The sequence below is a fragment of the Xenopus tropicalis genome, chromosome 8 (assembly GCF_000004195.4).
Source record: "Xenopus tropicalis strain Nigerian chromosome 8, UCB_Xtro_10.0, whole genome shotgun sequence".
NCBI classification, from domain to species: Eukaryota; Metazoa; Chordata; class Amphibia; order Anura; family Pipidae; genus Xenopus; species Xenopus tropicalis.
In genome coordinates, this window is record NC_030684.2 from 126,117,010 (window position 1) to 126,141,797 (window position 24,788).

The 24,788-nt window shown below is 41.7% G+C and overlaps 3 protein-coding genes across 5 annotated transcripts; all 3 read right to left on the reverse strand.

Moving 5' to 3' along the window:
• Positions 1 to 1,082: 1,082 nt before the first annotated feature.
• LOC496737 (uncharacterized loc496737) lies at positions 1,083 to 8,320 on the reverse strand. Its single transcript, NM_001011284.1, has 3 exons — positions 8,286 to 8,320; positions 2,488 to 2,585; positions 1,083 to 2,196 (listed from the first exon to the last, which is right to left on the reverse strand). The coding sequence occupies exons 2-3, from the start codon at positions 2,540 to 2,542 to the stop codon at positions 1,547 to 1,549; spliced, it is 705 nt and encodes a 234-aa protein (NP_001011284.1). The 5' UTR covers positions 2,543 to 2,585; positions 8,286 to 8,320; the 3' UTR covers positions 1,083 to 1,546.
• A 4,240-nt stretch (positions 8,321 to 12,560) lies between these two features.
• Positions 12,561 to 18,981, reverse strand: apcs (amyloid P component, serum protein). 2 transcript variants are annotated; one of them, XM_012954027.3, is made up of 3 exons: positions 18,797 to 18,981; positions 15,003 to 15,057; positions 12,561 to 13,546 (listed from the first exon to the last, which is right to left on the reverse strand). In XM_012954027.3, exons 1-3 carry the CDS (start codon positions 18,824 to 18,826, stop codon positions 12,888 to 12,890), a joined length of 744 nt encoding a protein of 247 aa, XP_012809481.2. In that variant the 5' UTR covers positions 18,827 to 18,981; the 3' UTR covers positions 12,561 to 12,887.
• A 3,367-nt stretch (positions 18,982 to 22,348) lies between these two features.
• MGC107876 (protein) lies at positions 22,349 to 24,359 on the reverse strand. Of its 2 annotated transcripts, none has more exons than XM_012954028.3 (3): positions 24,198 to 24,359; positions 23,679 to 23,733; positions 22,349 to 23,253 (listed from the first exon to the last, which is right to left on the reverse strand). In XM_012954028.3, exons 1-3 carry the CDS (start codon positions 24,225 to 24,227, stop codon positions 22,595 to 22,597), a joined length of 744 nt encoding a protein of 247 aa, XP_012809482.2. In that variant the 5' UTR covers positions 24,228 to 24,359; the 3' UTR covers positions 22,349 to 22,594. The 2 variants fall into 2 exon arrangements, with proteins under 2 accessions (XP_012809482.2, NP_001015727.1); NM_001015727.1 differs by having other exon boundaries at positions 24,198 to 24,320.
• Positions 24,360 to 24,788: the final 429 nt, after the last annotated feature.

Consider the following 24,788-nt stretch of genomic DNA (forward strand, 5'->3'; position numbering starts at 1 on the left):
GTCTTGACTTTATTTGGATCTTGTTAATTGATCGGTATCATATAGAGTAAACATACAATATAGTATAGTGGCTTTATTGTTTAATAGCTTAGTGGCAAGTTGACAGCGGAAGAATGAACATTTTTGTTATTGGGAGGCAATACAAAGCGAAAGCTGAGGAATTATCCTCTACTCAATTAATTCAAATTGTGATCTACCTTTTGGCCCCCCTTGATGAAGACAGTGGTATTCTAACACAATATACAGTTGAGTCTATCTTGCTGTTAGTGTCCTATTTAACCAAATATCAGTTTGAAAAACAAACCAGACTATGTAAGGGGGGGGGGGGGTAGTGACCCCTGCAACCAGATATCATACATTTCTGTCTAGAGTGGACTACTGTAACTCCCTATCAATTGGCCTTCCCCTCCAAAGACTGTCCCCTCTCCAGTCCATAATGAATACTGCTGCCAGGCTCATACACCTCTCCAACCGCTCCTCCTCTGCCGTGCCGCTCTGCCAATCCCTGCACTGGCTTCCCCTACCATCCAGGGTAAAATTCAAACTAATGACTCTCACATTTAAAGCCGTCCATAACTCTGCCCCACCCTACATCTCTGAACTTACCTCTAGGTACCACCCAACCCGCTTGTTACGCTCCTCTACTGACCTGCTCCTCAACTCCTCTCTCATTCCCTCCTCACACGCTCACATCCAAGCCTTCTCCCTTCTCTGGAATTCGCTCCCACAAACTGTCAGACTTTCTCCCAATCTCTCTGCCTTCAAGAGATCTCTAAAAACAGATTTATTCAGAGAGGCTTACCCTAATCTAGTTTAGCAATACCCTGTGCCCCACCTCTCACAACTCTGGTCATGCCCATTCCCACACCTTGTGTCTCAACCCTTTCTCCTTGTAGATTGTAAGCTCTTTTGAGCAGGGCTCTCTTCACCTCTTGTATTGGTTATTGATTGCTTTATATGTTACTCTGTATGCCCATTGTATGAAACCCACTTATTGTACAGCGCTGCGGGATATGTTGGCACTTTATAAATAAATGTTAATGTAATGTAATGTAGAGTGAGACACATAGATAGGCAAATAGTTCCAAAACCACAAAACATTTATTAAAAAAAGTGATGCCCAGTTGTAAATTAGATGTAGAAGGTAGAATTAGAATGTTCATTATAATAAAAGCTCAGTCAAGAGCCCCATACAGCAAGTCTAGGAATTGTGTACAAATTGTAGCCAAATTTTGCTTCTAGCTGCTATGTAGCCTTTAAACCAATGAATCACTTCCATGTGTGTGCTAATGAGCTGGGGCTTAAAAGCTCCCTGCTTTCCCACTAGAGCCTTTTTGAGCTAAAGGTAGGTGCAATAGGTCTTACTACTCAGTCACATTGTTTGCTGGGGGACTTTATTTTAATTGCATCACAGACTCAAAGTCATTAGACAGTGTAGGACTCACGTACAATGAGGGGCCTTGACATGGCACGTGAGCTTACATATTTTGGCCAAAATGTGGTACTAACACCTCATTTTTTAAAGTTTGGCTGTGATTTTGTTACACTAGCACTGAAAATATGAGCTGAACGTATGAGTCCAAGACTTGCACTGAAGTCTCAAGTCATGGATGACCCCACCTTTCTCTTCATAGTTTAGAGATTTCCAGTTTATGATGTTCCCGGTCATATCCTTTCTATTAAGCAAGAGTTTCTCTATGTCAGGTGGTGTTAGAACATAATCCCACAAGTTAACATCACTTAATTCACCCACAAAGGACTGTTTGGGATCAAAACCACCGCCGAACGAGTCCTGCTCTTGCCCCAAGATGATACTGGTCTTTTCATTGATAATGAAGCCTTTCTTGGAAATCTTACGAGGATACAGTCTACCATTGAGCCAAAGCTGAATTATTCCTGTCTCTGAATCCCAGCTCACACAGGTGTGCCTCCAGTCCAGACCTCCTGCAGCTGTATACATGGTTTCTTCCTGGTCCACATAAATAAAGGTTTTTACTAGGGTTGAAACAACGACAAAGGTGTTATCCTTCCCAGATCCATTAGTGGCCAATGAAAAGAGTGGATAACTTCTGGTAAGGTCACTGTAGGACTGAAGGCATAGGGTAAGCTTGTCTAGGGATTTTATCACTGATGGCTTTAGAATCACATATGAACTTGAAGACTCCTTTGGAAAGATAAACACTTTTCCGCCCATATCTAGTAAACATAAATTCAAGGAAAATGATCGTGTTGGACAAGTGAAATTATAGCTAAATGTGATACACAATAATGCTAAGGCATAAAATAGTAGTTAGCAGTAATCTCAGGGGTTTGAAAGCACCACTTCTATAGTAATAGACATAGGACAACCATATAGGCACAAGGCTAAGGGATTTTATACAGGTCACAGAACTTCAAATTTCTCTGTAACTACTGATATCTGTAAATTGTATCTGTATTATTTAATAAAGTAAATATGTATATAAGTATATATGCTCATGCACTTACCTTGTTGTGCCAGAGATCCTGTGAGAAATACAAGACAGAGCCAAATTCCCTCCATTGCTCTTCAGAAACACAGGAAATGCCAAATCCCTGAGCTTTATCTGTGAAACCCAATAGCCAAGATTAGAGTAATGGTCATTATCATTCATTCCTGCCAGATTGTAGGGCAATTAATGTCAATTTACCCATCGGTGCACAAATGGGCTTGAGAAATTCACCCAATTTCAAGCTTATTTCCCAACCTTCACTGCAACTATTGACCCTTTCTGAGGCACCTGGTCACCTTTCAGTCCCATTGGGTTGCAGTCTGTCTGTACAGAGAATCCGTTTACAAATGCCATTTATGCAGTCCAGCATTTTGGAATCCAAATACATTTGTACCAACTGGCTTTGTAATCAATCAGATCCAACTGCACAGAACATTTCTGTCAGACCAAAAGCTGCAACCTGGACCCTTCAGTCCATATCAGATTGTATGTGACTGCATAGCACTCCTTGAAATGCCTGTCCGTCCATTTTCCAACTGCACGGAACATTTCTATCAGGCCAAAAGCTGCAACCTGGGCCCTACAGTCCATATCAGATGGATGAGACTGCATAGCATACCTTTCAACACTGGATTCCCAAAAAAGGGGACAATTTAGGACACAACCCAGTCCTCCCCAGGCCACAACCAGATACTCCCTGAAATGCATGTCTGTCCATTTTCCCAGTTAACAACTTTTAGGATCTGCAAATTAAGACTGCCCCTTGGAAAATGAGGCTATTGGGAGGTATGGTAGTCTGCATAAACCAGAACAAAAAATACTCTCTTTCCCTACATATATATATATTTAACAGAGCAATGTAGGCCAGCACTCACGGGTCTTTTCTGGAATCACACTTTAGTAGAAATAAAATTTAAGCAAAAAAGAATATTTGCTACTACATGGTTTTTTATTAATCCGACGTTTCAGTTCCTAACAGGAACTTTCATCAGTTCTGATGAAAGTTCCTGTTAGGAACTGAAACGTCGGATTAATAAAAAACCATGTAGTAGCAAAGATTCTTTTTTGCTTAAATTTTATTTCTACTAAAGTGTGATTCCAGAAAAGACCCGTGAGTGCTGGCCTACATTGCTCTGTTATTTGTATTTTCTGCATAAGCACCCGGGCAATTAACACTTTGTATGTGGTGTGCTTCCAGTACTGGAACTATATATATATTTATATATATACAGAAACAGAAAGGAGCACACCCATCAGGCAAACAAATGCCCTCGGTGCTGGTCAAAAAAATTTAATAAGCAAACAGAGTACCGCACACATAGGGACTTTATGAAAAAACAAAAAAGGTTTATTGAAAGAGATCCGACGTTTCGAGCACCAAACTGTGCTCTTCCTCAGGGACATATATCCCGCACTCACAGGGCTTATGAAAACAAAAGAGTATTTTATTGGTAAGTGACGTTTCGGCTGACACAGCAGCCTTTCTCAAAGTGAATGTAAGGCTAACAAATCCCCCAATTAAACCCAACAATGGCGCCAAAACCAGTGTGACGTCATACACTGGGATTGTGTTAGGGTAAATGGGTAAATAAATCAAAACAAATACAAAATAGAACGTACAAATAAAAATTAAAATTAAAAAATAAAAAAGTAGGGAGATGAAAAAGTGTGATTGCGATAGAAGAGACACCCAGTGTGGAAGAGAATACGCAGTGAAAGGAAAGCAAGAAACGCTTGTACACATATGTACTGAACTGTAACTAGCACCTCATGTACATAGGGCAGTGCTGTCCAACTTCTGTTGTACCGAGGGCCGGAATTTTTCCGACCTACGTGGTGGAGGGCCGATAATGGAAGCCAGTTTTGACCACTCCCCTTTTTGAAACCGCACCCACTTGAAACCACACCCATGTTATCACATGACCATACCCATATTAATGGTTGTAGTACAGCAAAAACCTGCCATACTCTGCCTGCCCTACCCTGCCTTTGTGTGTGCCATACTCTGCCTTCCCTACCCTGCCTGCCCTACCCTGCCTGCGTGCCGTACTTTCACCGTGTGTGCCATTCTTGGCTGGTTTGTGCCATACTTGGCCTGTGTGTGCCATACTCTGCCTGCCCTACCCTGCCTGTGTGTGCCATACTCTGCCTTCCCTACCCTGCCTGCGTGTGCCATACTTTCACTGTGTGTGCCATTCTTGGCTGGTTTGTGCCAAACTTGGCCTGTGTGTGCCATACTCTGCCTTCCCTACCCTGCCTGTGTGTGCCATACTCTGCTTGCCCTATGCTGCCTGTGTGTATGGCACACACAGGCAGCCTACAGTGACACAATGCTGGCACTACTCCTACATTCTGCACAATAACTATATATTAAAAAACTTTTTAATTGCAGTACCACCTCAGTATATGTTCTTTTTGTAGTGTGCAGGGATTATTTGTGGGTTTCTACTGCTCCTGAGGTGTGAACAGGGGAACAATGGGGGTGATTACAGCCTGAGCCTGAGGTGTGAACACTGCAGGGGGTGAACAATGCAGAGATTAAAAGGTGTGAACAGTACAGGGGATTACATATTTAAACAATACGGCCTGATTACAGCCTGAATCTGAGGTGTGAGCAATGCAGGGGGGGGCAGTTAATCTCAGTACTGATACCATTTAAAGCTTACACAAGAGTAAGCCATCAAAGCAGCCAGACAGTTGGGGGGCCACACAGAGGGGGGCCGCCAGTTGGACAGCACTGACATAGGGTATTGCTGTGCCGGGAAAAAAAGAACAGCATCGGAGTAATAGCGGCAGTACATATCACTACAGGGCGAGACCGCCAAGGAAAGAAATTGTAGGGACCCACATGTGTTGCGCTTATCTGTGCGTATCAGACCGAACACACAAAATGAGAGGTACGTAGCAACCGTCACGGCATAAGCAGTTGGTGGCGTGTATGAGGGGTACGGCTCCCTTCAAGGTGGCGCTTATCAGCGCATATCAGGTTTATTCACGATAGTAGATAAATAGCGTATAGCGGTGGGACCGAGGATGGCTAGTGACACGTATGAACATGGAATCCATGCCATTGAGGGGACCCAATAGGTCAATACGGTGCATAAAATTTGTACCATCCAGGGTATGGGGAACGATGCGGGACATACTTAAAGGGTTAATAAAGAATTTTTTGAACGGTGTTGTTTATTCGGTCGGGCAAGGGTGCTGCAATATGGACTGGTAAGATGTTGGTGTCCGTACCCGGCAAAGGGCGAACCGCCACACACTACACACAAATCCATAACAGGCAAAGGGGCAGGTATGACATGAGCCAAATAGAGGACAATGTACAGGTGCTATGAATATAACGTGCACAGAACGGTACAACAGGGTACAAGCTAGCGGAAATAGCAAGCAGTATGAAATAAAAACAAGGTGAAGAGGCTGCTGGAAAAATATTCAGGAGGGTAGACCTATGTTGAGATAGTAAATATTTAGCAGCAGCCTCTTCACCTTGTTTTTATTTCATACTGCTTGCTATTTCCGCTAGCTTGTACCCTGTTGTACCGTTCTGTGCACGTTTTATTCATAGCACCTGTACATTGTCCTCCCCTTTGCCTGTTATGGATTTGTGTGTAGTGTGTGGCGGTTCGCCCTTTGCCGGGTACGGACACCAACACCTTACCAGTCCACCATATTGCCGCACCCTTGCCCGACCAAATAAACGACACAGTTCAAAAAATTCTTTATTAACCCTTTAAGTATGTTACGCATCGTTCCCCATACCCTGGATGGTACAAATTTGTGCACCGTATTGATGTATTGGGTCCCCTCAATGGCATGGATTCCATGTTCATACGTGTCACTAGCCGTCCTCGGTCCCACCCCTATACGCTATTTATCTACTATCGTGAATAATCCTGATACACGCTGATAAGCGCCACCTTGAAGGGAGCCGTACCTCTCATACACGCCACCAACTGCTTATGCCGTGACGGTTGCTACGTACCTCTCATTTTGTGTGTTCGGTCTGATACGCACAGATAAGCGCAACACATGTGGGTCCCTACAATTTCTTTCCTTGGCGGTCCCGGCCTGTAGTGACATGTACTGCCTCTATTACCCCGATGCTGTTCTTTTTTTCCCGGCACAGCAATACCCTATGAACATGAGGTGCTAGTTACAGTTCCTTTCACTGCGTATTCTCTTCCACACTGGGTGTCTCTTCTATCGCAATCACGCTTGTCTCACTTTTTCATCTCCCTACTTTTTTATTTTTTAATTTTCATTTTTATTTGTATGTTCTATTTTGTATTTGTTTTGATTTATTTACCCATTTACCCTAACACAATCCCAGTGTATGACGTCACACTGGTTTTGGCGCCATTGTTGGGTTTAATTGGGGGATTTGTTTGCCTTACATTAACATTGAGAAAGGCTGCTGTGTCAGCCGAAACGTTAGTCACTTACCAATAAAATACTCTTTTGTTTTCATAAGCCCTGTGAGTGCGGGATATATGTTTACAATATCTATGCTTTTGACATTCTGCACCCAGGCATCTGTTACCTATTTTTGATACGTGAGTGCCTGATCCCTGATATATATATATACTCATGAATTGAAGGAAATCCGCACTCACAGGTCTTATCTTGGCCAAAAAGTTGAATTTATAAAAAGTTGAATTATAAGAAACAGCAGTCTACTTAGCAAACCCAACATTTTCAATGTCCAATCCTAGTGCCTAACACAGTTTTACAATTCTACTTTTACTTAATTAATTTAAATACTGTGCTAAAAACTGTAACTATGATCTATACTCCAAAGTGCAATGTGCATTATTGTGCATAATTATCATACAAAACCTGTGTTTAAGTATTATACCAAAGTGCAATTGTGCATATAGCCACTTAATATACTGTGCAAAATCTGACATAATTAAAATTTAAGATCATTTTAAAAATCTGACAGCTTGACGAATAAAAAAATGGAATGTTTTGTCCTTATTTTTGAGATCTTTTATTACCTAGCTCCTTTCAAATAAACAGCACTGACTGTCAGGTACTTGGGTGAGAGCCAGCACTGGAGATTCTCTAAGCTCCAACAGACAAATAGTAAAATGTAACACACAGCAAGAAAGAACAGAAGCTTTAACAGTACAAAACTAAACAAAAAATGAAGGCCGAATGCCAGGCCTTGACTGGGAGTCAAAATAGGCCCTGGCATTTCAAGTACACAGAGGCTCCCTTCCCTTGCATTGGAGTTTTTCCAAGCGGTTTCTTGTAAATACACCCCGTAGCCTGACATTTGCTAGATCGTTTTATTTTATCTTTAGTACCAAGATAATAGAAATGGAAACCTATCTGTATCTACCCCCTGTCACTGCAACCAAACTACTCAGAAATAATGTCAGCTTTTGGCTTTTCTTTGTTTCTCTCTTTATTCTCATTTTGAGGTGTATGTTGTTCCAGAAATATTTCTTGGTGCAAATAAACCCATAACTACGGAAGAGCAGTAGGGCCACCCAAAAAAAAAATTCTGGTGAATTATGACTTTAAAAAGTCGAAATTATGACTTTTAATCTCATAATTATGACTTTAAAAAGTCAAAATTATGACTTTTAAAGTCATAATTATGAGATTAAAAGTCATAATTATGACTTTAAAAGTCAAAAGTCATAATTATGAGATTAAAAGTCAAAGTCATAATTTCAACTCTTTAAAGTCATAATTATGAGTTTAAAAGTAATAATTCACCGGATTTTTTTTTTTTTGGTGGCCCTACTGCTCTTCCGTACATAACTGTTCCCCACCCTGCATAAAACAAATATCTGTTACCTGTATTTCTCCTGTACACTGGCGACGGAGCTGACCCGATGTTTCCTACTGCCAGGTATGCAGTCCATACTCATAGGATATGTGCTTATATAGACTCTCAGGCAGGAACAGCCTACTATTGTTTCCCATATCAGTGAATCCTGAATGTTTTGGTACAGGAAAAGTATGTCCCACGCAGTCTGATAACCTTGGTTATTGTGCTCTCTGCTTAATCACTGAGTGCAAAAGGAAATGATTTCCAACAATTTTAATCAAAGTTGCCCAAACAACACAAGAAGACATCTATTTTCTATCTCTGTTTTACTGATTAACCTCACTCTAACCAGTTCTAAAGCCAGAAGCCAATACTAATTCCATTATCCCCAACACAGTGTTACCCTGTGCTTAGAACGTATAAGAGCCCCACATTCATTCTTGTTGTGTTACTAGGACAGGTCTCATCATGAAGTAGAATTGTGACTCCTTCATTAGATACAGTGCGTGAACAAACAATTGCAAGGCTAGATTTAAATGAATATATTGAGCCTCTGGCAATTTGAAAGTTGGGGGTATTTCAACTTCTCTGTACATTTTCTAAGGTGTTTTTCCTAAAAAGCCACAACATGTGCTGGAGCTACAGCTCTCTCTGGTCTCCCAGTCTAGATTTGGGTTTGGAGCAATAGCCTAGTGCAAACCTCTACAGTTTCAATAATGGCAATAATGGCAACACAAACAGCTCCAAATGTGTGTGGGAGGGGGGCTAGCCTGATTTCCCAGGCAATGTTTGTTGAACTTCTTTCTTTGCATTGTTTGATAATCCTGACCAAATCCTGACCTATTCTGACCAAAACATTGGTCTCATAGACTAATGTTCCTTCACTGTAGCTTAATAGGGGAAAGTGCTCTGGGACCAACACCTTTTTAAGGGCATACAAATACCATTAAAGGGATGGGTGAGGGAGTGCTACAGACACACAGGGAAAGATCAATGCAACACAATTCATCTTTTTGTGCCATTTATAGTATATCTTTGTTAACAGTAAGAAATCTAGGAAACCAGGCGTGTTTCTGCTAAATGTGTTTCCCCTTAATATTGCATACTATGCAAGTGAATGTCTTAGTGGGGTGTAAATTGGGATTACATTTTTCTGTAGGTCAATTTTGAACTAAGGTATAAAATCTCACGTCTTCCCCCCCCCCCCATTCATTAATTTACCATGTTAAAAAGCAGACGGGTGCCTTTACAGATGATTGTGGGAGCAGCTGGAACAGATGGAATAGATGCCTCTGACGCATGTACAGTCTGTGTGTGAAATGTTGCAATAAGATGAGAGAAATGCCACATATTGCACTTTAAGCAGAATGCCAGGAAATGCTAACCAGAATGTGCTATGCCAGCCAAAATAAAGATACAGTGCTATTTCTGTAGGGTTTCTTACTTGAACTGAAATAGGGGCTGTGGCCACGGATGTGCTAAGAACTTGCAATTGTTCTTTTGCATTTCCAGTTTTTTTGTTTTTTTGCTGACCCTAGCAACCAAGAAGTGGTTTCAGTGACAGATTAGAAGATGAATAGGAGACGGCCCATCGATGTGTACTAAGCTTTATACAACCATTTACTTTATCTGCAAACCTATTGGATGAGTGCCCTTCTAAAGTGGTCAAACCACTGTTTGGTGAGGCTGACAAACAAGTCTATCTTTCCCTGATTTGGTCAGAAATGTCAATGTGGTCACATTACTTGAGCCCCAGACCAACAATCAGATCATAACAGATCCCTATGAAGACCCAACTGGGTGAGGACTGCACCAGTGCCAGCCTTATCCAATGGGACTTCAACACTTGCCCAAATAAATAATAAGTTGCCAACTCAAACCAATGTTGCTGAGTTGGCGGTTTATATCATCCCTTGTATGTATGGCCAGTATTTGGGCTATCCCCATTCTACATACCAGCCAACCCTGCTGGATTTTTTGGGAGTCACTTATTATTATGACCCCAACATGAACAAGATAAGAATTCTACCCTTTGACAATTCTAGCCTGGGCATTCGAAACAAACACATATAGCTATATATTCCTATTTGAAAAAAGAGAATAAAAAGAAATGAATTTATATTGACATATCCTTAGGGCAGATTCAAAACACCACCCTGAACCCTACCCTTTCACATTGTTTGTTAAATCAGTGACCAATAAAGGCAAATAAGCTGATTATTGCTCATGTTATCATACATTTAATGCCTGTAGGAACAGACTGATATCATGTCTATGAGAAATCCAGTTAGAACTCCTCTGGGATACTTTTTTATTTTCATTGGTTTCGTTTACATAGTGCTCTTTGCTTATCAGTCTATTCCCTTCAACTGGCCTTTTCCCGTCACTTTTCTTACACAAGAACTGAGTCTGTGTACTCTCTGTACAGAATATCTCTTGCACAATACATCTGGCGAGAGATACACCACATCCCCAGTTACATAAACAAATAGCGGGTCATTGAACTCTCATATTAAAGAACACGAGAAACCATAAATAATATGGGCTCTTCTCTCATTGCTGTTTGCTAAAAGCATAAAAAATTCGCACAAATACACAAATTCGAAAATCAGGTTGCAACGGTAATTCTTCTAACTTGCTGGGATAATAAAAATGGCTTATTGAGCCAATTGGCACTTGTGAGGCACACAGGGATTATGGAAAGGAAATTCAATCCTCATTCGTTCAGCATAGGATAAAGTTTCATTACAGATCCTCCAATGATCTTTTCCAGCAAACTGAATGGCTGCAGCTGTTGGAGGAGCTACTTAGGGGCCAAGGTTTATCCTGCAGCATGCCAACATAGTTATAGAACAAGTCCATCTCCTGATAATGTGGCTTCCAGGTACAGGATACAGCTGAATACCCCAAAAAATAAGGTAATCACATTAACACGCTTGTTTCATAAGGTGTTTAATTAGTGTTGTATTCCCAGACTGGAATAAATAGACACTGACAATTACAAGAGAACCCAAATGAGAAGGCAAGTCATTAAAACTTTCTGCTTTCTGCAGAAAGCTTTACCATAAGTGAGTAAACAGCCCTAGAAACTCCCTCTGTTTGTTAAAGATAGCAGTTGCCATTTTAGCTCGGATTTTTGTAGCTTCCCTGCTGTAGCTTTAGCCGTTGGTAGCACAGATCACACATTCTGATGGGAGGGAATTTTGCTGAATTCTTATGGGAGCGGGGGAGCAGGAGAAGGGAGAGAGGAGCGAGCTGCGCAGACTCAGGCCCCGAGAATGAAGGATTTTTGTGAGAGAGGAATTCAGATACCGAAGAACATGTTTACACAAAAGAAGACAAGACATCCTGTGTTTTGTTTGATAGAGGACTTTCTGTGAGTGCTTATGGCTGTATTTACACAGAGCTTTCCGATAAAGCTTACTTAGTTTTTACCTTTCCTTCTCATTTAAGTTACAAATTAATTAACATAATCAGTGTTTAAAGAGTGGATTTAAGAAAGCAAGGCCTTTCCTGAGCTAAAGGGTTTCATAGCCTGGAAAACTTCAAATGATTTCCACATTAAGGAGTGTCTTTATTAGCACTGGAGACAAACATCATTGGTGATTTTGCCCACAGCAACCAATCAGTGATTAGATTTGAATGGTTACCAAAAGTTAGAAGACAAAAGCAAAGATCTGATTGGTTGCTATGGGCAACATCACCATGGTGGTTAGTACTGCTGCCTTGTACCACTAAACTCCTGAGAACCATCTGGATTCCATCGTTTCTGATTCCCACACTACAAAGACATACAAGCAGATTGAGGCAGAAACCTTATGAAGAATCACTGTATGTTGGGGAACACAGTGATTTATAGGTAATGAAAAGTTGTAGTATAAAAAAGCATGTTACGAGTCGGAGATGGGAAGGCGAGTCCTTGAGGCAGGGGCTGTTATAGGACTGGACGGAGCAGGTGAAGACTTGACTGGACATGACGGAGTGTGCGTAGACGAGAGATGGAAGCGGGTGAGATGGAAGAACATATATGCAATAACCTCTTGCTGGCTTATTTCCTGGCTCAATGGTAATGGAGAGCAGCCAACAACCAGGAGGTCCTGGATCAAACCCCAGCAGAGCCTCACATTGTATTTACAGATGGGTACATATTACAGTTCCTCTACCAATATGGACCCCAGAAATGCCCAACTGTATGCTGATATGTTTATCAGAGGGAGGCTATTACCCTCCATTACGAGACATTTTAGGCTCAATAGACGTCCTGCTTCCTTCAGTAAATGTACAAATAAGAATCTATAGAGCACAGTAACAACGGTCATAACTTTATTTAGTTCTAAAGAGCTTGTTAAAACATTGCATAATACATTGACAACCAAGGTGACTGTATCATGGGAACAGTAAGGGACATCTCTAGAAAGCAACCTACAAAGGCCGGACTGATTGCAGTTGATCGGAACACGATAACCAATAGTATTTATTAGAAGCCTCCCTGATTTTTCCCACAATCCCATTAAATAGAATAAGCTAATTATGAACACTACAGCTATAAAGCATTTAGATACTTAGTAAATCAGAATGAAACCAGTATAGATATGTGGCGCGTGACTCCATCATGCAAAATACTGTAATTAAGTTTCATTGCATGAAGAAAGCAAGTTATAATGGTTCTGTAGAGACCGACATTGTAGCTTAGGTTGGACAGTCACATCTCCTTTTATCTCATACTGCAATGATCTCCAGTTAATGATATTTCCATTTACATCCTTTTTTCCAGCCAGAACCTTCTGTATGTCTACCTGGGTCAGGACATAATCCCACATGTGCACATTGCTTATCTCGCCCATAAAGGACTGACTGATGTCAAAGCCGCCCCCATATGAATCCTGTTCCTGCCCCAGGATTATACTGGCCTTAGCATCAATCAGTGGCCCCTTCTTTAAAACAGTTCTGGGATACAGTTTTCCATTGATCCAGAGCTGAACCACTCCAGACCCAGATTCCCAAGCTACACAGGTATGTTTCCAATCAAAAACCTCTGGTTGTACTTTGGGATCGACAGGTTCTTGGTTTAGAATAAACCGACATGTGGTCGGTGGCATTGGGAAGATGAGAAGAGCATTGTCCTTTCCTGGAACGGCCAAAGAGAAAAGGGAATGTTCTCGAGTCAATTCTGTGTAGGATTCCAGGCAAACGGTGAAACTCTCTACTGGCTTTTTTATCACAGGCTTTAAAATCACATGGGCTGTGTCAGTGGCCTTGGGAAAAAGAAAGACTTTTCCTCCTAAATCTAGAATGAAGGAAGTCAAGGAGAGAAGGAGAGTAGGACATGTGACTACACACATATTGGGACTGTATCACATTATCAAAATAATGGATTTATATGACTCTTCATGCAAAGAATACATTGTAGTAAGGAAAATACCTATGGGCTGCACATGTGCCAGTTAGCAAGCCACCATGTTTTCTTCTACATGAGCCAAAGTCTGTAGAAGCTGTTATTTCTTTTAAATTACTAATGCAGGTAATAATATAAGTTACAATGCAGCAGGGGCAGCTAAAATAGCTTACTTTAAAAGAGCAACATGAATGCCAATACAGCCTACAGCAATATACCCGAGGGAAAGTAGAATACTAGACTAGAAAAAGTAGGAAATATATCTCCCTCCTCAACATCTTTCATATATTTATTATATACTGTAGGAGGGGCAAATACAAAGGTAAATTGGTTAAAAAGCTTTAATTGGTTACTATTTAAAAAAAGAGGCTGTAAACCTAAAAATTCATCTGCATTAGTAGGTATTCTTGAGGCTGCTGTGAGCCACTGGGAATATATCTTAAGAGCAGGAGTAGCGCCAAAGCCCAACATATGTAAGGTCACTTGTAAGGAGTGGGAACATGTTTTTATTGTAACTATTGTGATTTCTGGTTCAGCCAGTGGGGGTGGGAACAAAAAGCTAATTGACAGTGATGGGACCTGTGATGTAAAAGGTGAGAGCTATGACACGTGATGTGACAGCAAGAGGGCAGGTTATAGAGCGATCTGGGAAGCTTAAAGGGTAAGTTTGGGCTGGATTTGGGCAGATTATGGGTGGGCAAGGGGCTTATTTTAAGGATAATACAAATTAACCAGCAACTACATTGTAATACATTTGTAATACAGGTGTTTTAACTGCTAGGCCTGCAAAATACCAGCCCTAGTAGAGAGATGAGCAGCTCCAATGAGGAGGTGGAGAAGGACCAGGTCCCCGGTGGTACTCACCCAGTTAGGGACCCAGGAGGATAGGGACTAGTGTATGTATGGCCTAGTGTACCTGGAACATAAGGCTGAGCCCTCTCTGGCAAGGAGCAGTGTTCCTGACAGCCCAGGAGATTCAGGAAAGTAGGCAGGGGCTGGAGCCTAGTGGTCTGGGGAACCTCAAGTGTCAAGAGTGTGTGGGGAAGGAAGATTCATGTGTTTAATGTCAATGCTGAATCATATTGGGGGCTGATAATAAATCTATTCTTAAGTCCATTTTATTTGTTGCTACAGTGTAGCACAGGCTTCCCTAAAAAGGGGACCGTGGTCTAAGTATCACAAGGGGGCACGTTGCTTTATTAGCAAACCTAAGAATGTCAGCCATTAGAAACATTTTGTTCTCATGTCAACATGTGACTTGAATAAAAATGGAAACTGTGGGGCTTGAAAAGAGAAAAAAAGTGGGCCTTAATATTTATATTCTTATTACCTACTATGATAAACTCACCTTCTTGTGCAAGGCATCCGGTGAAGAAGACAAACCACAGGACATATCTCACCATCTCCATAAAAGAAAACATAACATTTAATATTCACTCTTTAAACAGTCAGTCTTCAAACATAGATTTTGTTAGACAAGCTTACCCTCCTCTATCCTACCTGCTTCTATGATACACAATAAGGTGCTGCCACTTTTACAGCTTTTTTAGTCCATTGTTTTATTTAGTTACATAGTTACATAGGGTTGAACAAAGACCAGTGTCCATCAAGTTCAACCCATCCGAGTAAACCCAGCACACCTAACCCACACCTACCAATCTATACACTCACATACATAAACTATAAATACAACCACTAATACTAACTGTAGATATTAGTATCACAATAGCCTTGGATATTCTGATTGTTCAAGAACTCATCCAGGCCCCTCTTAAAGGCATTAACAGAATCTGCCATTACCCCATCACTAGGAAGGGCATTCCCCAACCTCACTGCCCTCACCGTGAAAAACCCCCTACGCTGCTTCAAATGGAAGCTCCGTTCCTCTAATCTAAAGGGGTGACCTCTGGTGCGTTGATTGTTTTTATGGGAAAAAAGAACATCCCCCATCTGCCTATAATCCCCTCTAATGTACTTGTACAGAGTAATCATGTCCCCTCGCAAGCGCCTCTTTTCCAGAGAAAACAACCTCAACCTCGACAGTCTCACCTCATAGTTTAAATCTTCCATCCCCTTTACCAGTTTAGTTGCAGTCTCTGCACTTTCTCCAGCTCATTAATATCCTTCTTAAGGACTGGAGCCCAAAACTGCCCCCCATACTCAAGGTGAGGCCTTACCAGGGGCCTATAAAGGGGCAAAATTATGTTCTCATCCCTTGAGTCAATGCCCTTTTTTATACAAGACAGCACTTTATTTGCTTTAGTAGCCACAGAATGACACTGCCTGGAATTAGACAACTTGTTATCTACAAAAACCCCTAGATCCTTCTCCATTAAGGAAACCCCCAACACACTACCATTTAGTAGATAGTTCGCGTTTATATTATTTCTACCAAAATGCATAACTTTGCACTTATCAACATTGAACCTCATTTTCCAGTTTGCTGCCCAGCTTTCCAATTTTGTCAAATCGCTCTGCAAAGCGGCAGCATCCTGCATGGAACTTATAGTTTTGCACAATTTAGTGTCATCAGCAAAAATAGAAACAGTACTGTCTATGCCCACCTCCAGGTCATTAATAAACAAGTTAAAAAGCAAAGGACCAAGGACTGACCCCTGCGGTACTCCACTAACCACACTGGCCCAATTAGAAAATGTTCCATTTACCACCACTCTTTGTACTCTATCCTTCAGCCAGTTCTCTATCCAATTACAAATATTATGTTCTAGGCCAATATTCCTTAATTTGATCATTAACCTTCTGTGAGGTACTGTAACCTGTTTGGTTACAGGTTCAGGTTAATTATTAGAGACCCCTGCTATTATAGGTATGCCTTCACATAACATATTAACATTGTCTAAAGGTCCCCATACACGGTAAGATCCGCTCGCTTGGCCAAACGACCGGATTATGTAGGCGGCAATGTATCAGTCGGTTCGGGGACCGCATCAACGAGCCGATGCAGCCCCCGATCCGACTGAATCTTTTAACCTGGCCGATCGATATCTGGCCAATTTCACTAGTCATCTGTTTAAAAGAAAGAATCCTATTGGTTGCTGTGGGTTGCCATTCCTTACATATGGGGGTTAGTTTTGTAGTGTTACACCTCACTTATATTCCTTTGTGTGGGGTATTCCACCCTTTGCATTTACTGATAAACATTTTAGCCCAATACTTTTGCATTAAATAACTCAGTTGTGTGATTAGGTTTCCCGTCACATGTTTGCCCTGTTGGCATTGTGTGTGTATCATTCCATATAGAACAGCAAAGGAAAAGTAGGAAGCAAGAAAGTTTCATTCAAAAACTAAGTACAATGAGAAAACAGGTCATATTATCCATATGTAACCCAACCCTATCCTACTAGGCTAGCCTTCCATTTTACCCACCATCCATTTGCCAGGTTACTTACCCTAGCAACTGAAAAGCATAGTTAGTATGGTGATGTCTTTATTTTACTAAAATGTGTATACTCTTTCTACTTGGCAATGTGTAATTTATCATCTTGTCTGTAATTAAGACAAATGCATGGTCTTCATATTGGAGAGAAGCAGAACAATGTGTATGTACAGTATACTGTATATATATATATAGACAACGACAAAAGTTTATCTGCACTCACCAATTACCAATATATAGGACATTAGGACATTCTATGCATTAAGCTACCAAGATACCAAGATTGTTTGTCCATATATTACAATATACTTCAAGCTGGCCAACTGCGTCAGTCACCCCCGGTCTGGCCAGTCCTACACTTACCTTTATCTGATTCATTAAGAATTCTACTGCTCAGGGCCGCTGCTGGCCAAATGGGTGCCCTAAGCAGAAATTTATTTTTGTGCCCCTTCCCCAAATATTACGGAAGTGCCCCCAATAGAAATACACAGTGCCCAATAGCCCCCATACACAGTGCCCCAACTGCCCCATAGACAGTAACCCCCATAGACAGTAGCCCCCACACACAGTGTCCCCATACACAGTGCCCCAATTTCCCCCATAAACAGTGCCCCCAATTGCCCCATAGACAGTAGCCCCCACACACAGTGCCCCCAATAGAAAGTGCCCCATACACAGGGCCCCCATACACAGTGCCCAAATTGCCCCTATAAACAGTACCCCCATAGACAGTAGCCCCCACACACAGTGCCCCCAATAGAAAGTGTCCCCATACACAGTGCCCCAATTGCCCCCATAAACAGTGCCCCCAATTGCCCCATAGACAGTTGCCCCCACACACAGTGCCCCCAATAGAAAGTGCCCCATACACAGTGCCCCAATTGACCCCATAAACAGTGCCCCAATTGCCCCCATAAACAGTGTCCCCCATACACAGTGCCCCAATTGCCCCCATACACAGTGCCCCAATTGCCCCCATAAACAGTGCCCCCAATTGCCTTATACACAGTACCCCCCATAGGTGGTAGCCCCCACACACAATGCCCCCAATTGCCCCCATAGAAATTACCCCCAACAGACCAGTCATCGGCGTCGGCTCCTTCTCTTATGCCGCTGCAACAGGCACTTCTATAAGGTTGCGCCTCGTTGCTGACGTGTGACGTCATACGCATGGGCGCAACCTTATAAAAGGGCCTGTCGCTGCTGCATAAGAGAAGGAGCCGCCGCCGATGACTGGTATGTTAGTGCGCAGAGTGCGCACTCTGCATAGGGAGCGGTGGTCCTGGGTGCCCCCCTGGGAGTTGGTGCCCTACGCAGAGTGCGTACTCTGCGTATAGGGAGCGGCGGTATTGCTACTGCTTCATTATACATTTTACAAAAGGAACTGCAACTTACTTGCTTTTAAGGTTAAAACCCACAAATGGTTGCCCTTTTATTGGCTCCACTGGGATCACGTGACTGTAGCTGGGAAGGGAGGTAGCTTCTACATGGGGCTGGCCACTGCTCTTGTATAAACTATAGCAAAACAAGGGGAAGTTGTGCTCACCACTATATTTTAAAATTTAACGGTAGTGCAATGAGGCTGAGACCAAAAAATTCATATAGATAACAACAAGAGTTCCTCTGCACTCACCCATTACCAATATTTATAGGGCATTAAGCTACCAAGATATGCAAAAATGGGCATTGTTCAATGTTATCAATCTGAGCAATTATAAAATTAAGAAAAAGTGTCATCAACATACCTTCAAGGAGCTCTTCTCTTTAACAGACATCCCTGACAATAGATAAGCACTGCAAAGCAGGTTTAATTGAAAAAATGAATATTACTATTCAGATTATATGACTTTTTATCTTTCCGTGGTGTTACAGGGTCTCTGCACTGAATGGCCTCCTCGTCCCTTGCCCTGTGCATGTAACAAGAGGAGCATGTTTATTTATACTGTGTTCCAGCTCATGTAACTACCAGCTGGGGTAGAAACTAATACACAATTTTGAATATCTGATAAGGGAAACCTTTTTATAGATGATCCATTCTCCTAAACTGTGTCTGTACATACCCTGACCTGTCCAGGCCACACAAAGCCAAAGGCCAAACCAGTGGCCAAAGAGAAAAGGGTATGGAATGGAGTAAACACTGTGTAGGATCACAAGCAGGTGGTGAGAGTCTTTAGTGGCTTTTCTACCCTTGTCTTCAGGAATGTGTATGTAGTCAATGTTGGCTTGGGTAAAATAAAGACTTTTCTGGCCAAATCTAAGCAACAGAGCTTGCAGTTGCCCAGTATGAAGTTTTACATGCAAAGAATAGGACCAAGGCTTAAGATGCCCTCAAGAATAGGGACAGAACCATGCATGCTGTGATCATTACATAAGAAAAGACATGTTAACCATCTGTGGTACCGAGAGCTGGAATTATTGTGTCCTATGTGGTGGAGGGGCAATAATACAAACAGGTTTTGACCACTCCCTTGTTTAAGCCACACCCACTTCAAACCACACCCATGTTATCACAAGAGCTTTTAAGACCATACCCACATTAATGGTGGTAGCGCTTAAAAAAAAACCAAATGGTTGGTGCTCACTGCAGGGATTTCACCCATCACTCGTATGTGAAAGTAGTTTATTAATTCATGTTAAGACACACCCTTAAATCTATATATGATTTTCATAGGCGGAAGGTGACTTTTTTGTTTGGGGAGGCTAACACAGACTGACCTACAGCTAATGTGAGACTTAGTGGATTCGCTGCTGGTGTAAAAAATTAACCTCCCAACTACCTCTTGCCGTTCCCACTGACTCCCAGGGATACTGTGCAAAAGTGCGGGTGGGGGTGCTTTTTTTAACCCTAAAATGCTTAGGATGTAAAAGCATTCATACGCGCACTTGTTAAGGGTTCTCCAACATTTGTGTTTGTGATCAGTTAGCTTCAAGGGGTAGTTCACCTTTAAATTAACTTTTAATATGATGTAGACATTGATATTCTGACACAATTTGCAATTGGTTCTCTTTTATTTTGAATGGTTTTTCGGTTATTTAGCTTATTTTTCAGCAGCTCTCCATTTGGTATTTCAGCAGCTATCTGGTTGCTAGGGTCTTATTTACCAGGTAGTGGTTTAAGCAAGAGATGGGAATATGAATAGTTAAGTTAGTTAAGGGTCTGCATGGAAAAATAAAACTGTAGCCTCACAGAGCAATACTTTTTGGTCAGTGACCCTCATTTGAAAGCTGGAAAGAGGCAGAAGCGAAAGGCAAATGATTCAAAAACTATAAAAAATTAACTAGGAAGACCAATTGCAAAGTTGCTAGGAATAGGCCATTCTATAATATACTACATGTTAACTTAAATGTGAACCTCCCCTTTAGATGTGTTTAAGTTAGCTTTATAGAGAGACAGGCAGTGGGTACTGACATCCCAGGCATGTTATATACAGTGAGACGCAGTCTTTATATACAAAACCAGCACATTATATGCCGTGAGGAGCAGTGGGTACAGATGGCAGATATTCAGGCCCTGGCACTATAATACTGGCACTGATACACAACATTGGCCCCACTGTAACTAACTAGAAATGCAAAAAACAATGACAAAAGTAAAAGGAAAAATAGAAAGTGCAAAAAACCATAACAAATATATAAAAGCACAATGAGCTTTGTCAGGGGGAAAAGTTAACTTACCCTCCATCTGTTAGGGTAGGGGAAAGGGATATTATAGATGTCAGGTGACAAAAACAATTTAATTTCAGCTAGTGGGTCAGTCTTTAGAACATATACAGTATAGTACCTGTGTATAGTACCTGTGGGAGGAAAACTGCAGCAAAAGTTCAAAGTTGGTTCTTGGGTAAAGTTTACAGCCTGCAGATTCTTCTTTTTTTAGTCTTCAATTCTGCACTGCCTCCAGTTTGCAAAATCTCCCGATCCCTGTCTGCATCTGCGCCTTGATTGGTCAATTTTACTGCCTGTCAAGAAAACTGTGCTCTGATTGGAGAATCCACAAGAAGAAAGATCCAATCAGAGCACAGCTGATTTCTGCAGAACCTGGAGAAGATTTGCAGGACAGTGCAGAAAGGGAGCCAGGTTTTTTTTTTGTTTTTTTTAAGGTGCCAAAGCAGGTTTGGGGAGGCTTAGCCTACCCTAGCCTTATTGAAAATCCACCTATGATGATTTTCTCCCCTGTGGATAGCACAGCAAACGCCACTGCATAATTAAAGACCTTAGGGACCCCCTAATAACGGGTTTCCGGATAAGGTATCATAAGGTATCCCATACCTGTATAGTGTCAAAAAACACATAGAATCGGTCTCCGTGTTGAACTGTGTCTGCACTAATCCTCTCAGCCACTGGGAACCTTTGGAGTTGGTGTGGGTCAGTTATCGTGATAGATATATATTACCTCTCCTTGCTGCTCTCCTCCACCCACATTGTTAACTTTGTGTCCTCGATTAAGCATCTTAGACCCTTTAAAAGCCTGTTTCAAGCAACTTCTGGTTTCCAATCATTGAGTTCTCCTACCAGATTTGGCCAGTTTTGCATTGAACCTGCTTAGTCCTGATTTTAAGTTCCTTAGATTGACCTCAGCCTGTTTATTTCAGCCTGTCCTGACCTCGGCCTGTTGATTGGACCTTTGTTGCTTGCTGCCTGCCCCGACATCTGGCCTTTTTATTGGACTCTGCTTCAGCCTGCCGGTTACCTCACTTATATTCAGCACACTCATTCTGGTTTCTATTTTGTACATTAAGTTATTTTTATTAAACCTCATCTTTTCATGGCTTCCAGACTCTGTTCTGCCGTTTACGGTTCAGGTTGTCCAGCATATTGGCTCCCTTCTACTTGTTTGTCCTCAGTGTCATCAGCGGCGGATTTCAAATCCGGGCGCCCCTAGGCCGCCCCCCCATTCGCGCCCTGCCCCCCCCCCCCGTGCATGCAAACAACCCCACCACCCCCCGTGCCGCGCCGCCACAAGCGCACATGCGTGGGCATTTAAACTCCTATATGGAGCAGTGGGGAGAAGTCCCCATTGCTCTGTATGGGAGCAAAATGTCAAAATTTTGTTGCGGCGGGGCGGCATGCTGCCCCTAAATTTCTGCCGCCCTAGGACGGGGCCTTTGTTGTCTCGCCACAAATGCGGGCCTGAGTGTCATAACTGATTAATGCAGTTATCTGTGTAAAGCTCTGGGTGCATGGTTGTTGTAGTATAAAAATTCCCATAGCTTTATGAGACCCCAGAAATGCCTGTATGCAGATTTATTTTGTGTCAGAGAGCAGCTATTACCCACCATTATCAGTATTAGCTCAGCATATTTCACATCAAAACTTTATTTCAAATATCTTTAATTCAAGTTCATGAAACCCTTGCATACATATACTGGCAGCCAAGGTTAAGGTTACTGTATAATGCGCATTTAGGAACAATATAAATGCAATATTTTGCATTTATAAGACGCATCCCTGATTTTTAATATGATCTGAATGCATACAACGAGCTGATTATGTGCTCTATATGTATAAAGCATTTAGTTTATTAAAAAAATCAAAGAGTCCTGTAATTAACTTTCATGGCACTTGGAATACAAGTTATAATTATTCTCCAGAGACTGGCACTGTAGCTTAGGCTGGACAGTCACATCTCCTATTATCTCGTACTGCAATGATCTCCAGTTAATGATATTCCCATTCAAATCGTTTTTTCCAGCCATAACCTTCTGTATGTCTTCCTGGGTCAGGACATAATCCCACATGTGCACATTGCTTATCTCACCCACAAAACACTGACTGACATCAAACCTGCCACCATATGAATCCTGTTCCTGTCCCAGCATTATACTGGTCTCACTATCAATCTGTAATCTTTGCTTTATAACAGTTCTGGGGTACAGTTTTCCATTAATCCAGGGCTGAACCACTCCAGACTCAGAATCCCAGGTCATACAGGTATGTTTCCAGTCAAATACCTCTGGGTTTACTCTGAACTGGTAAGCTTCTTGGTTTACAATGAACTCACATTTGGTCTGTGACATTGGGAAGATGAGAAGAGCATTGTCCTTTCCTGGAAGGGCCAAAGAGAAAAGGGAATGTCCTCGAGTCAATTCTGTGTAGGATTCCAGGCAAACGGTCAAACTCTCTACTGGCTTTTTTATCGTAGGCTTTAGAATCACACGGACTGTGTCTGTGGCCTTGGGAAAAATAAAGACTTTTCCTCCTAAATCTAGAATAAAGAGAGACAAAGAGAGAAGAGGAGAGAATTGCTGCATATATTCAGTGGTTTAAGTGACTCTTCATGTAAAGAACTGAACAGTGATATTGTAGGAAATACCCATGAGTTACACATGTGCCCGTAAGCATGTAAGCAAGCCAACATGGTTTTCCTTATCTATATGAGTTAATGTCTGTAGAAGCTGCTTAGATTGCAAGTTCTATTCAGCAGGTCCCTCTTTAGCCGCTGTATCAGTTATCGGCTGTACTGTTTATCTTCCTTGAATAAACCATTCTATTGTACAGCCCTGCAGAATATGAACTACAAAAACTATAACTAGCTTGTTCCTTCTGATGTCAGAATTGGACTTATATAAAACTGTCAACTATGGGGCTCGAAAGGGGGAAAAGGGGATCTTCATGTTATGAAAAACTCACCTTCTACTGCAAGAGATCCAGCGAAGAAGACAAACCACAGGACATATCTCCCCATCTCCATAAAAGAAAACATTCCTCTTAATGATTGATTGTTACATGATCTCTCTCATTAGAAAAGCTTCATCTAAATTAACAATCCTTCGTGATAGACTATAGACTATACTAAAGTGACTGCCACCTGGTAAGCACAACGCCCAATGCCCCGTCTGTCAGTTTCATGATCTTGCCGGTCACACACTTTGGGACAGATTTATATAGAGTTTAGAGCTCAATACATAAAAGATCACTGACATTCTATTCATTCTTGGTCTCATGTCCCCCCTCTTCTTTATATGGTATGTTCTAATGGACACCTTCCAGTATTTGTAATCTGCATTATTATGTATATACTCTTTTGTTTTATAATGCTTCAGAATTCGGTTTGAGAGAAAAACCATAAAACTAAACAATATAGAACCTAAAAGTCATCAAGTCATCTTGGAATACAATTGTCCCCAGAAAGCCAAGCATTAACCATACCTTTAAGGAGTCCCTTTGCTTTATGGACATCCTGGATAATATATGCACTGCTAAGTTTTTTTAAAGAATAATGTTATTTTACAGAAAATAAGATTGTCCTTCTTTGTAGTGTTGCAATGTCTCTCCACGTTCCACCTTGTTCTGTGCATGAGTATTAAGAGGACAATATTTATACTGTGTTAGCCCACATACACTAACTGCCAGCTGGCTCAGCCAGTTATATAACCTTATCAGCTATGTGTGGGGAGACCTTTCAACCTGATGTGAACTTTACACTTCATATTTATGTAACCCCTTCTTGGCTGTAACAAAGCCAACAGCATGGCTAGTGTAGGTTTAGAGCATAGGGTACATGCAACTCAATCCTTCAGGATGGGCCTTTGCTAAGTGGAAGTGACCAAACAGAGCTGTGGTGTAGTGCAACTAAAACCTACTGTAACTGTGTGCAGTGCAAAGTAACAAATGGGCGCCAGAAGCTTCTTGCAGTTGAACAATAGAATCAGTTTATTGTCAGAGACGATCAATATGCAGGGTTATAGCTTTACTCACATACAGCTTCTATAAGACAGTAATACTCTGAGGACAGCACAG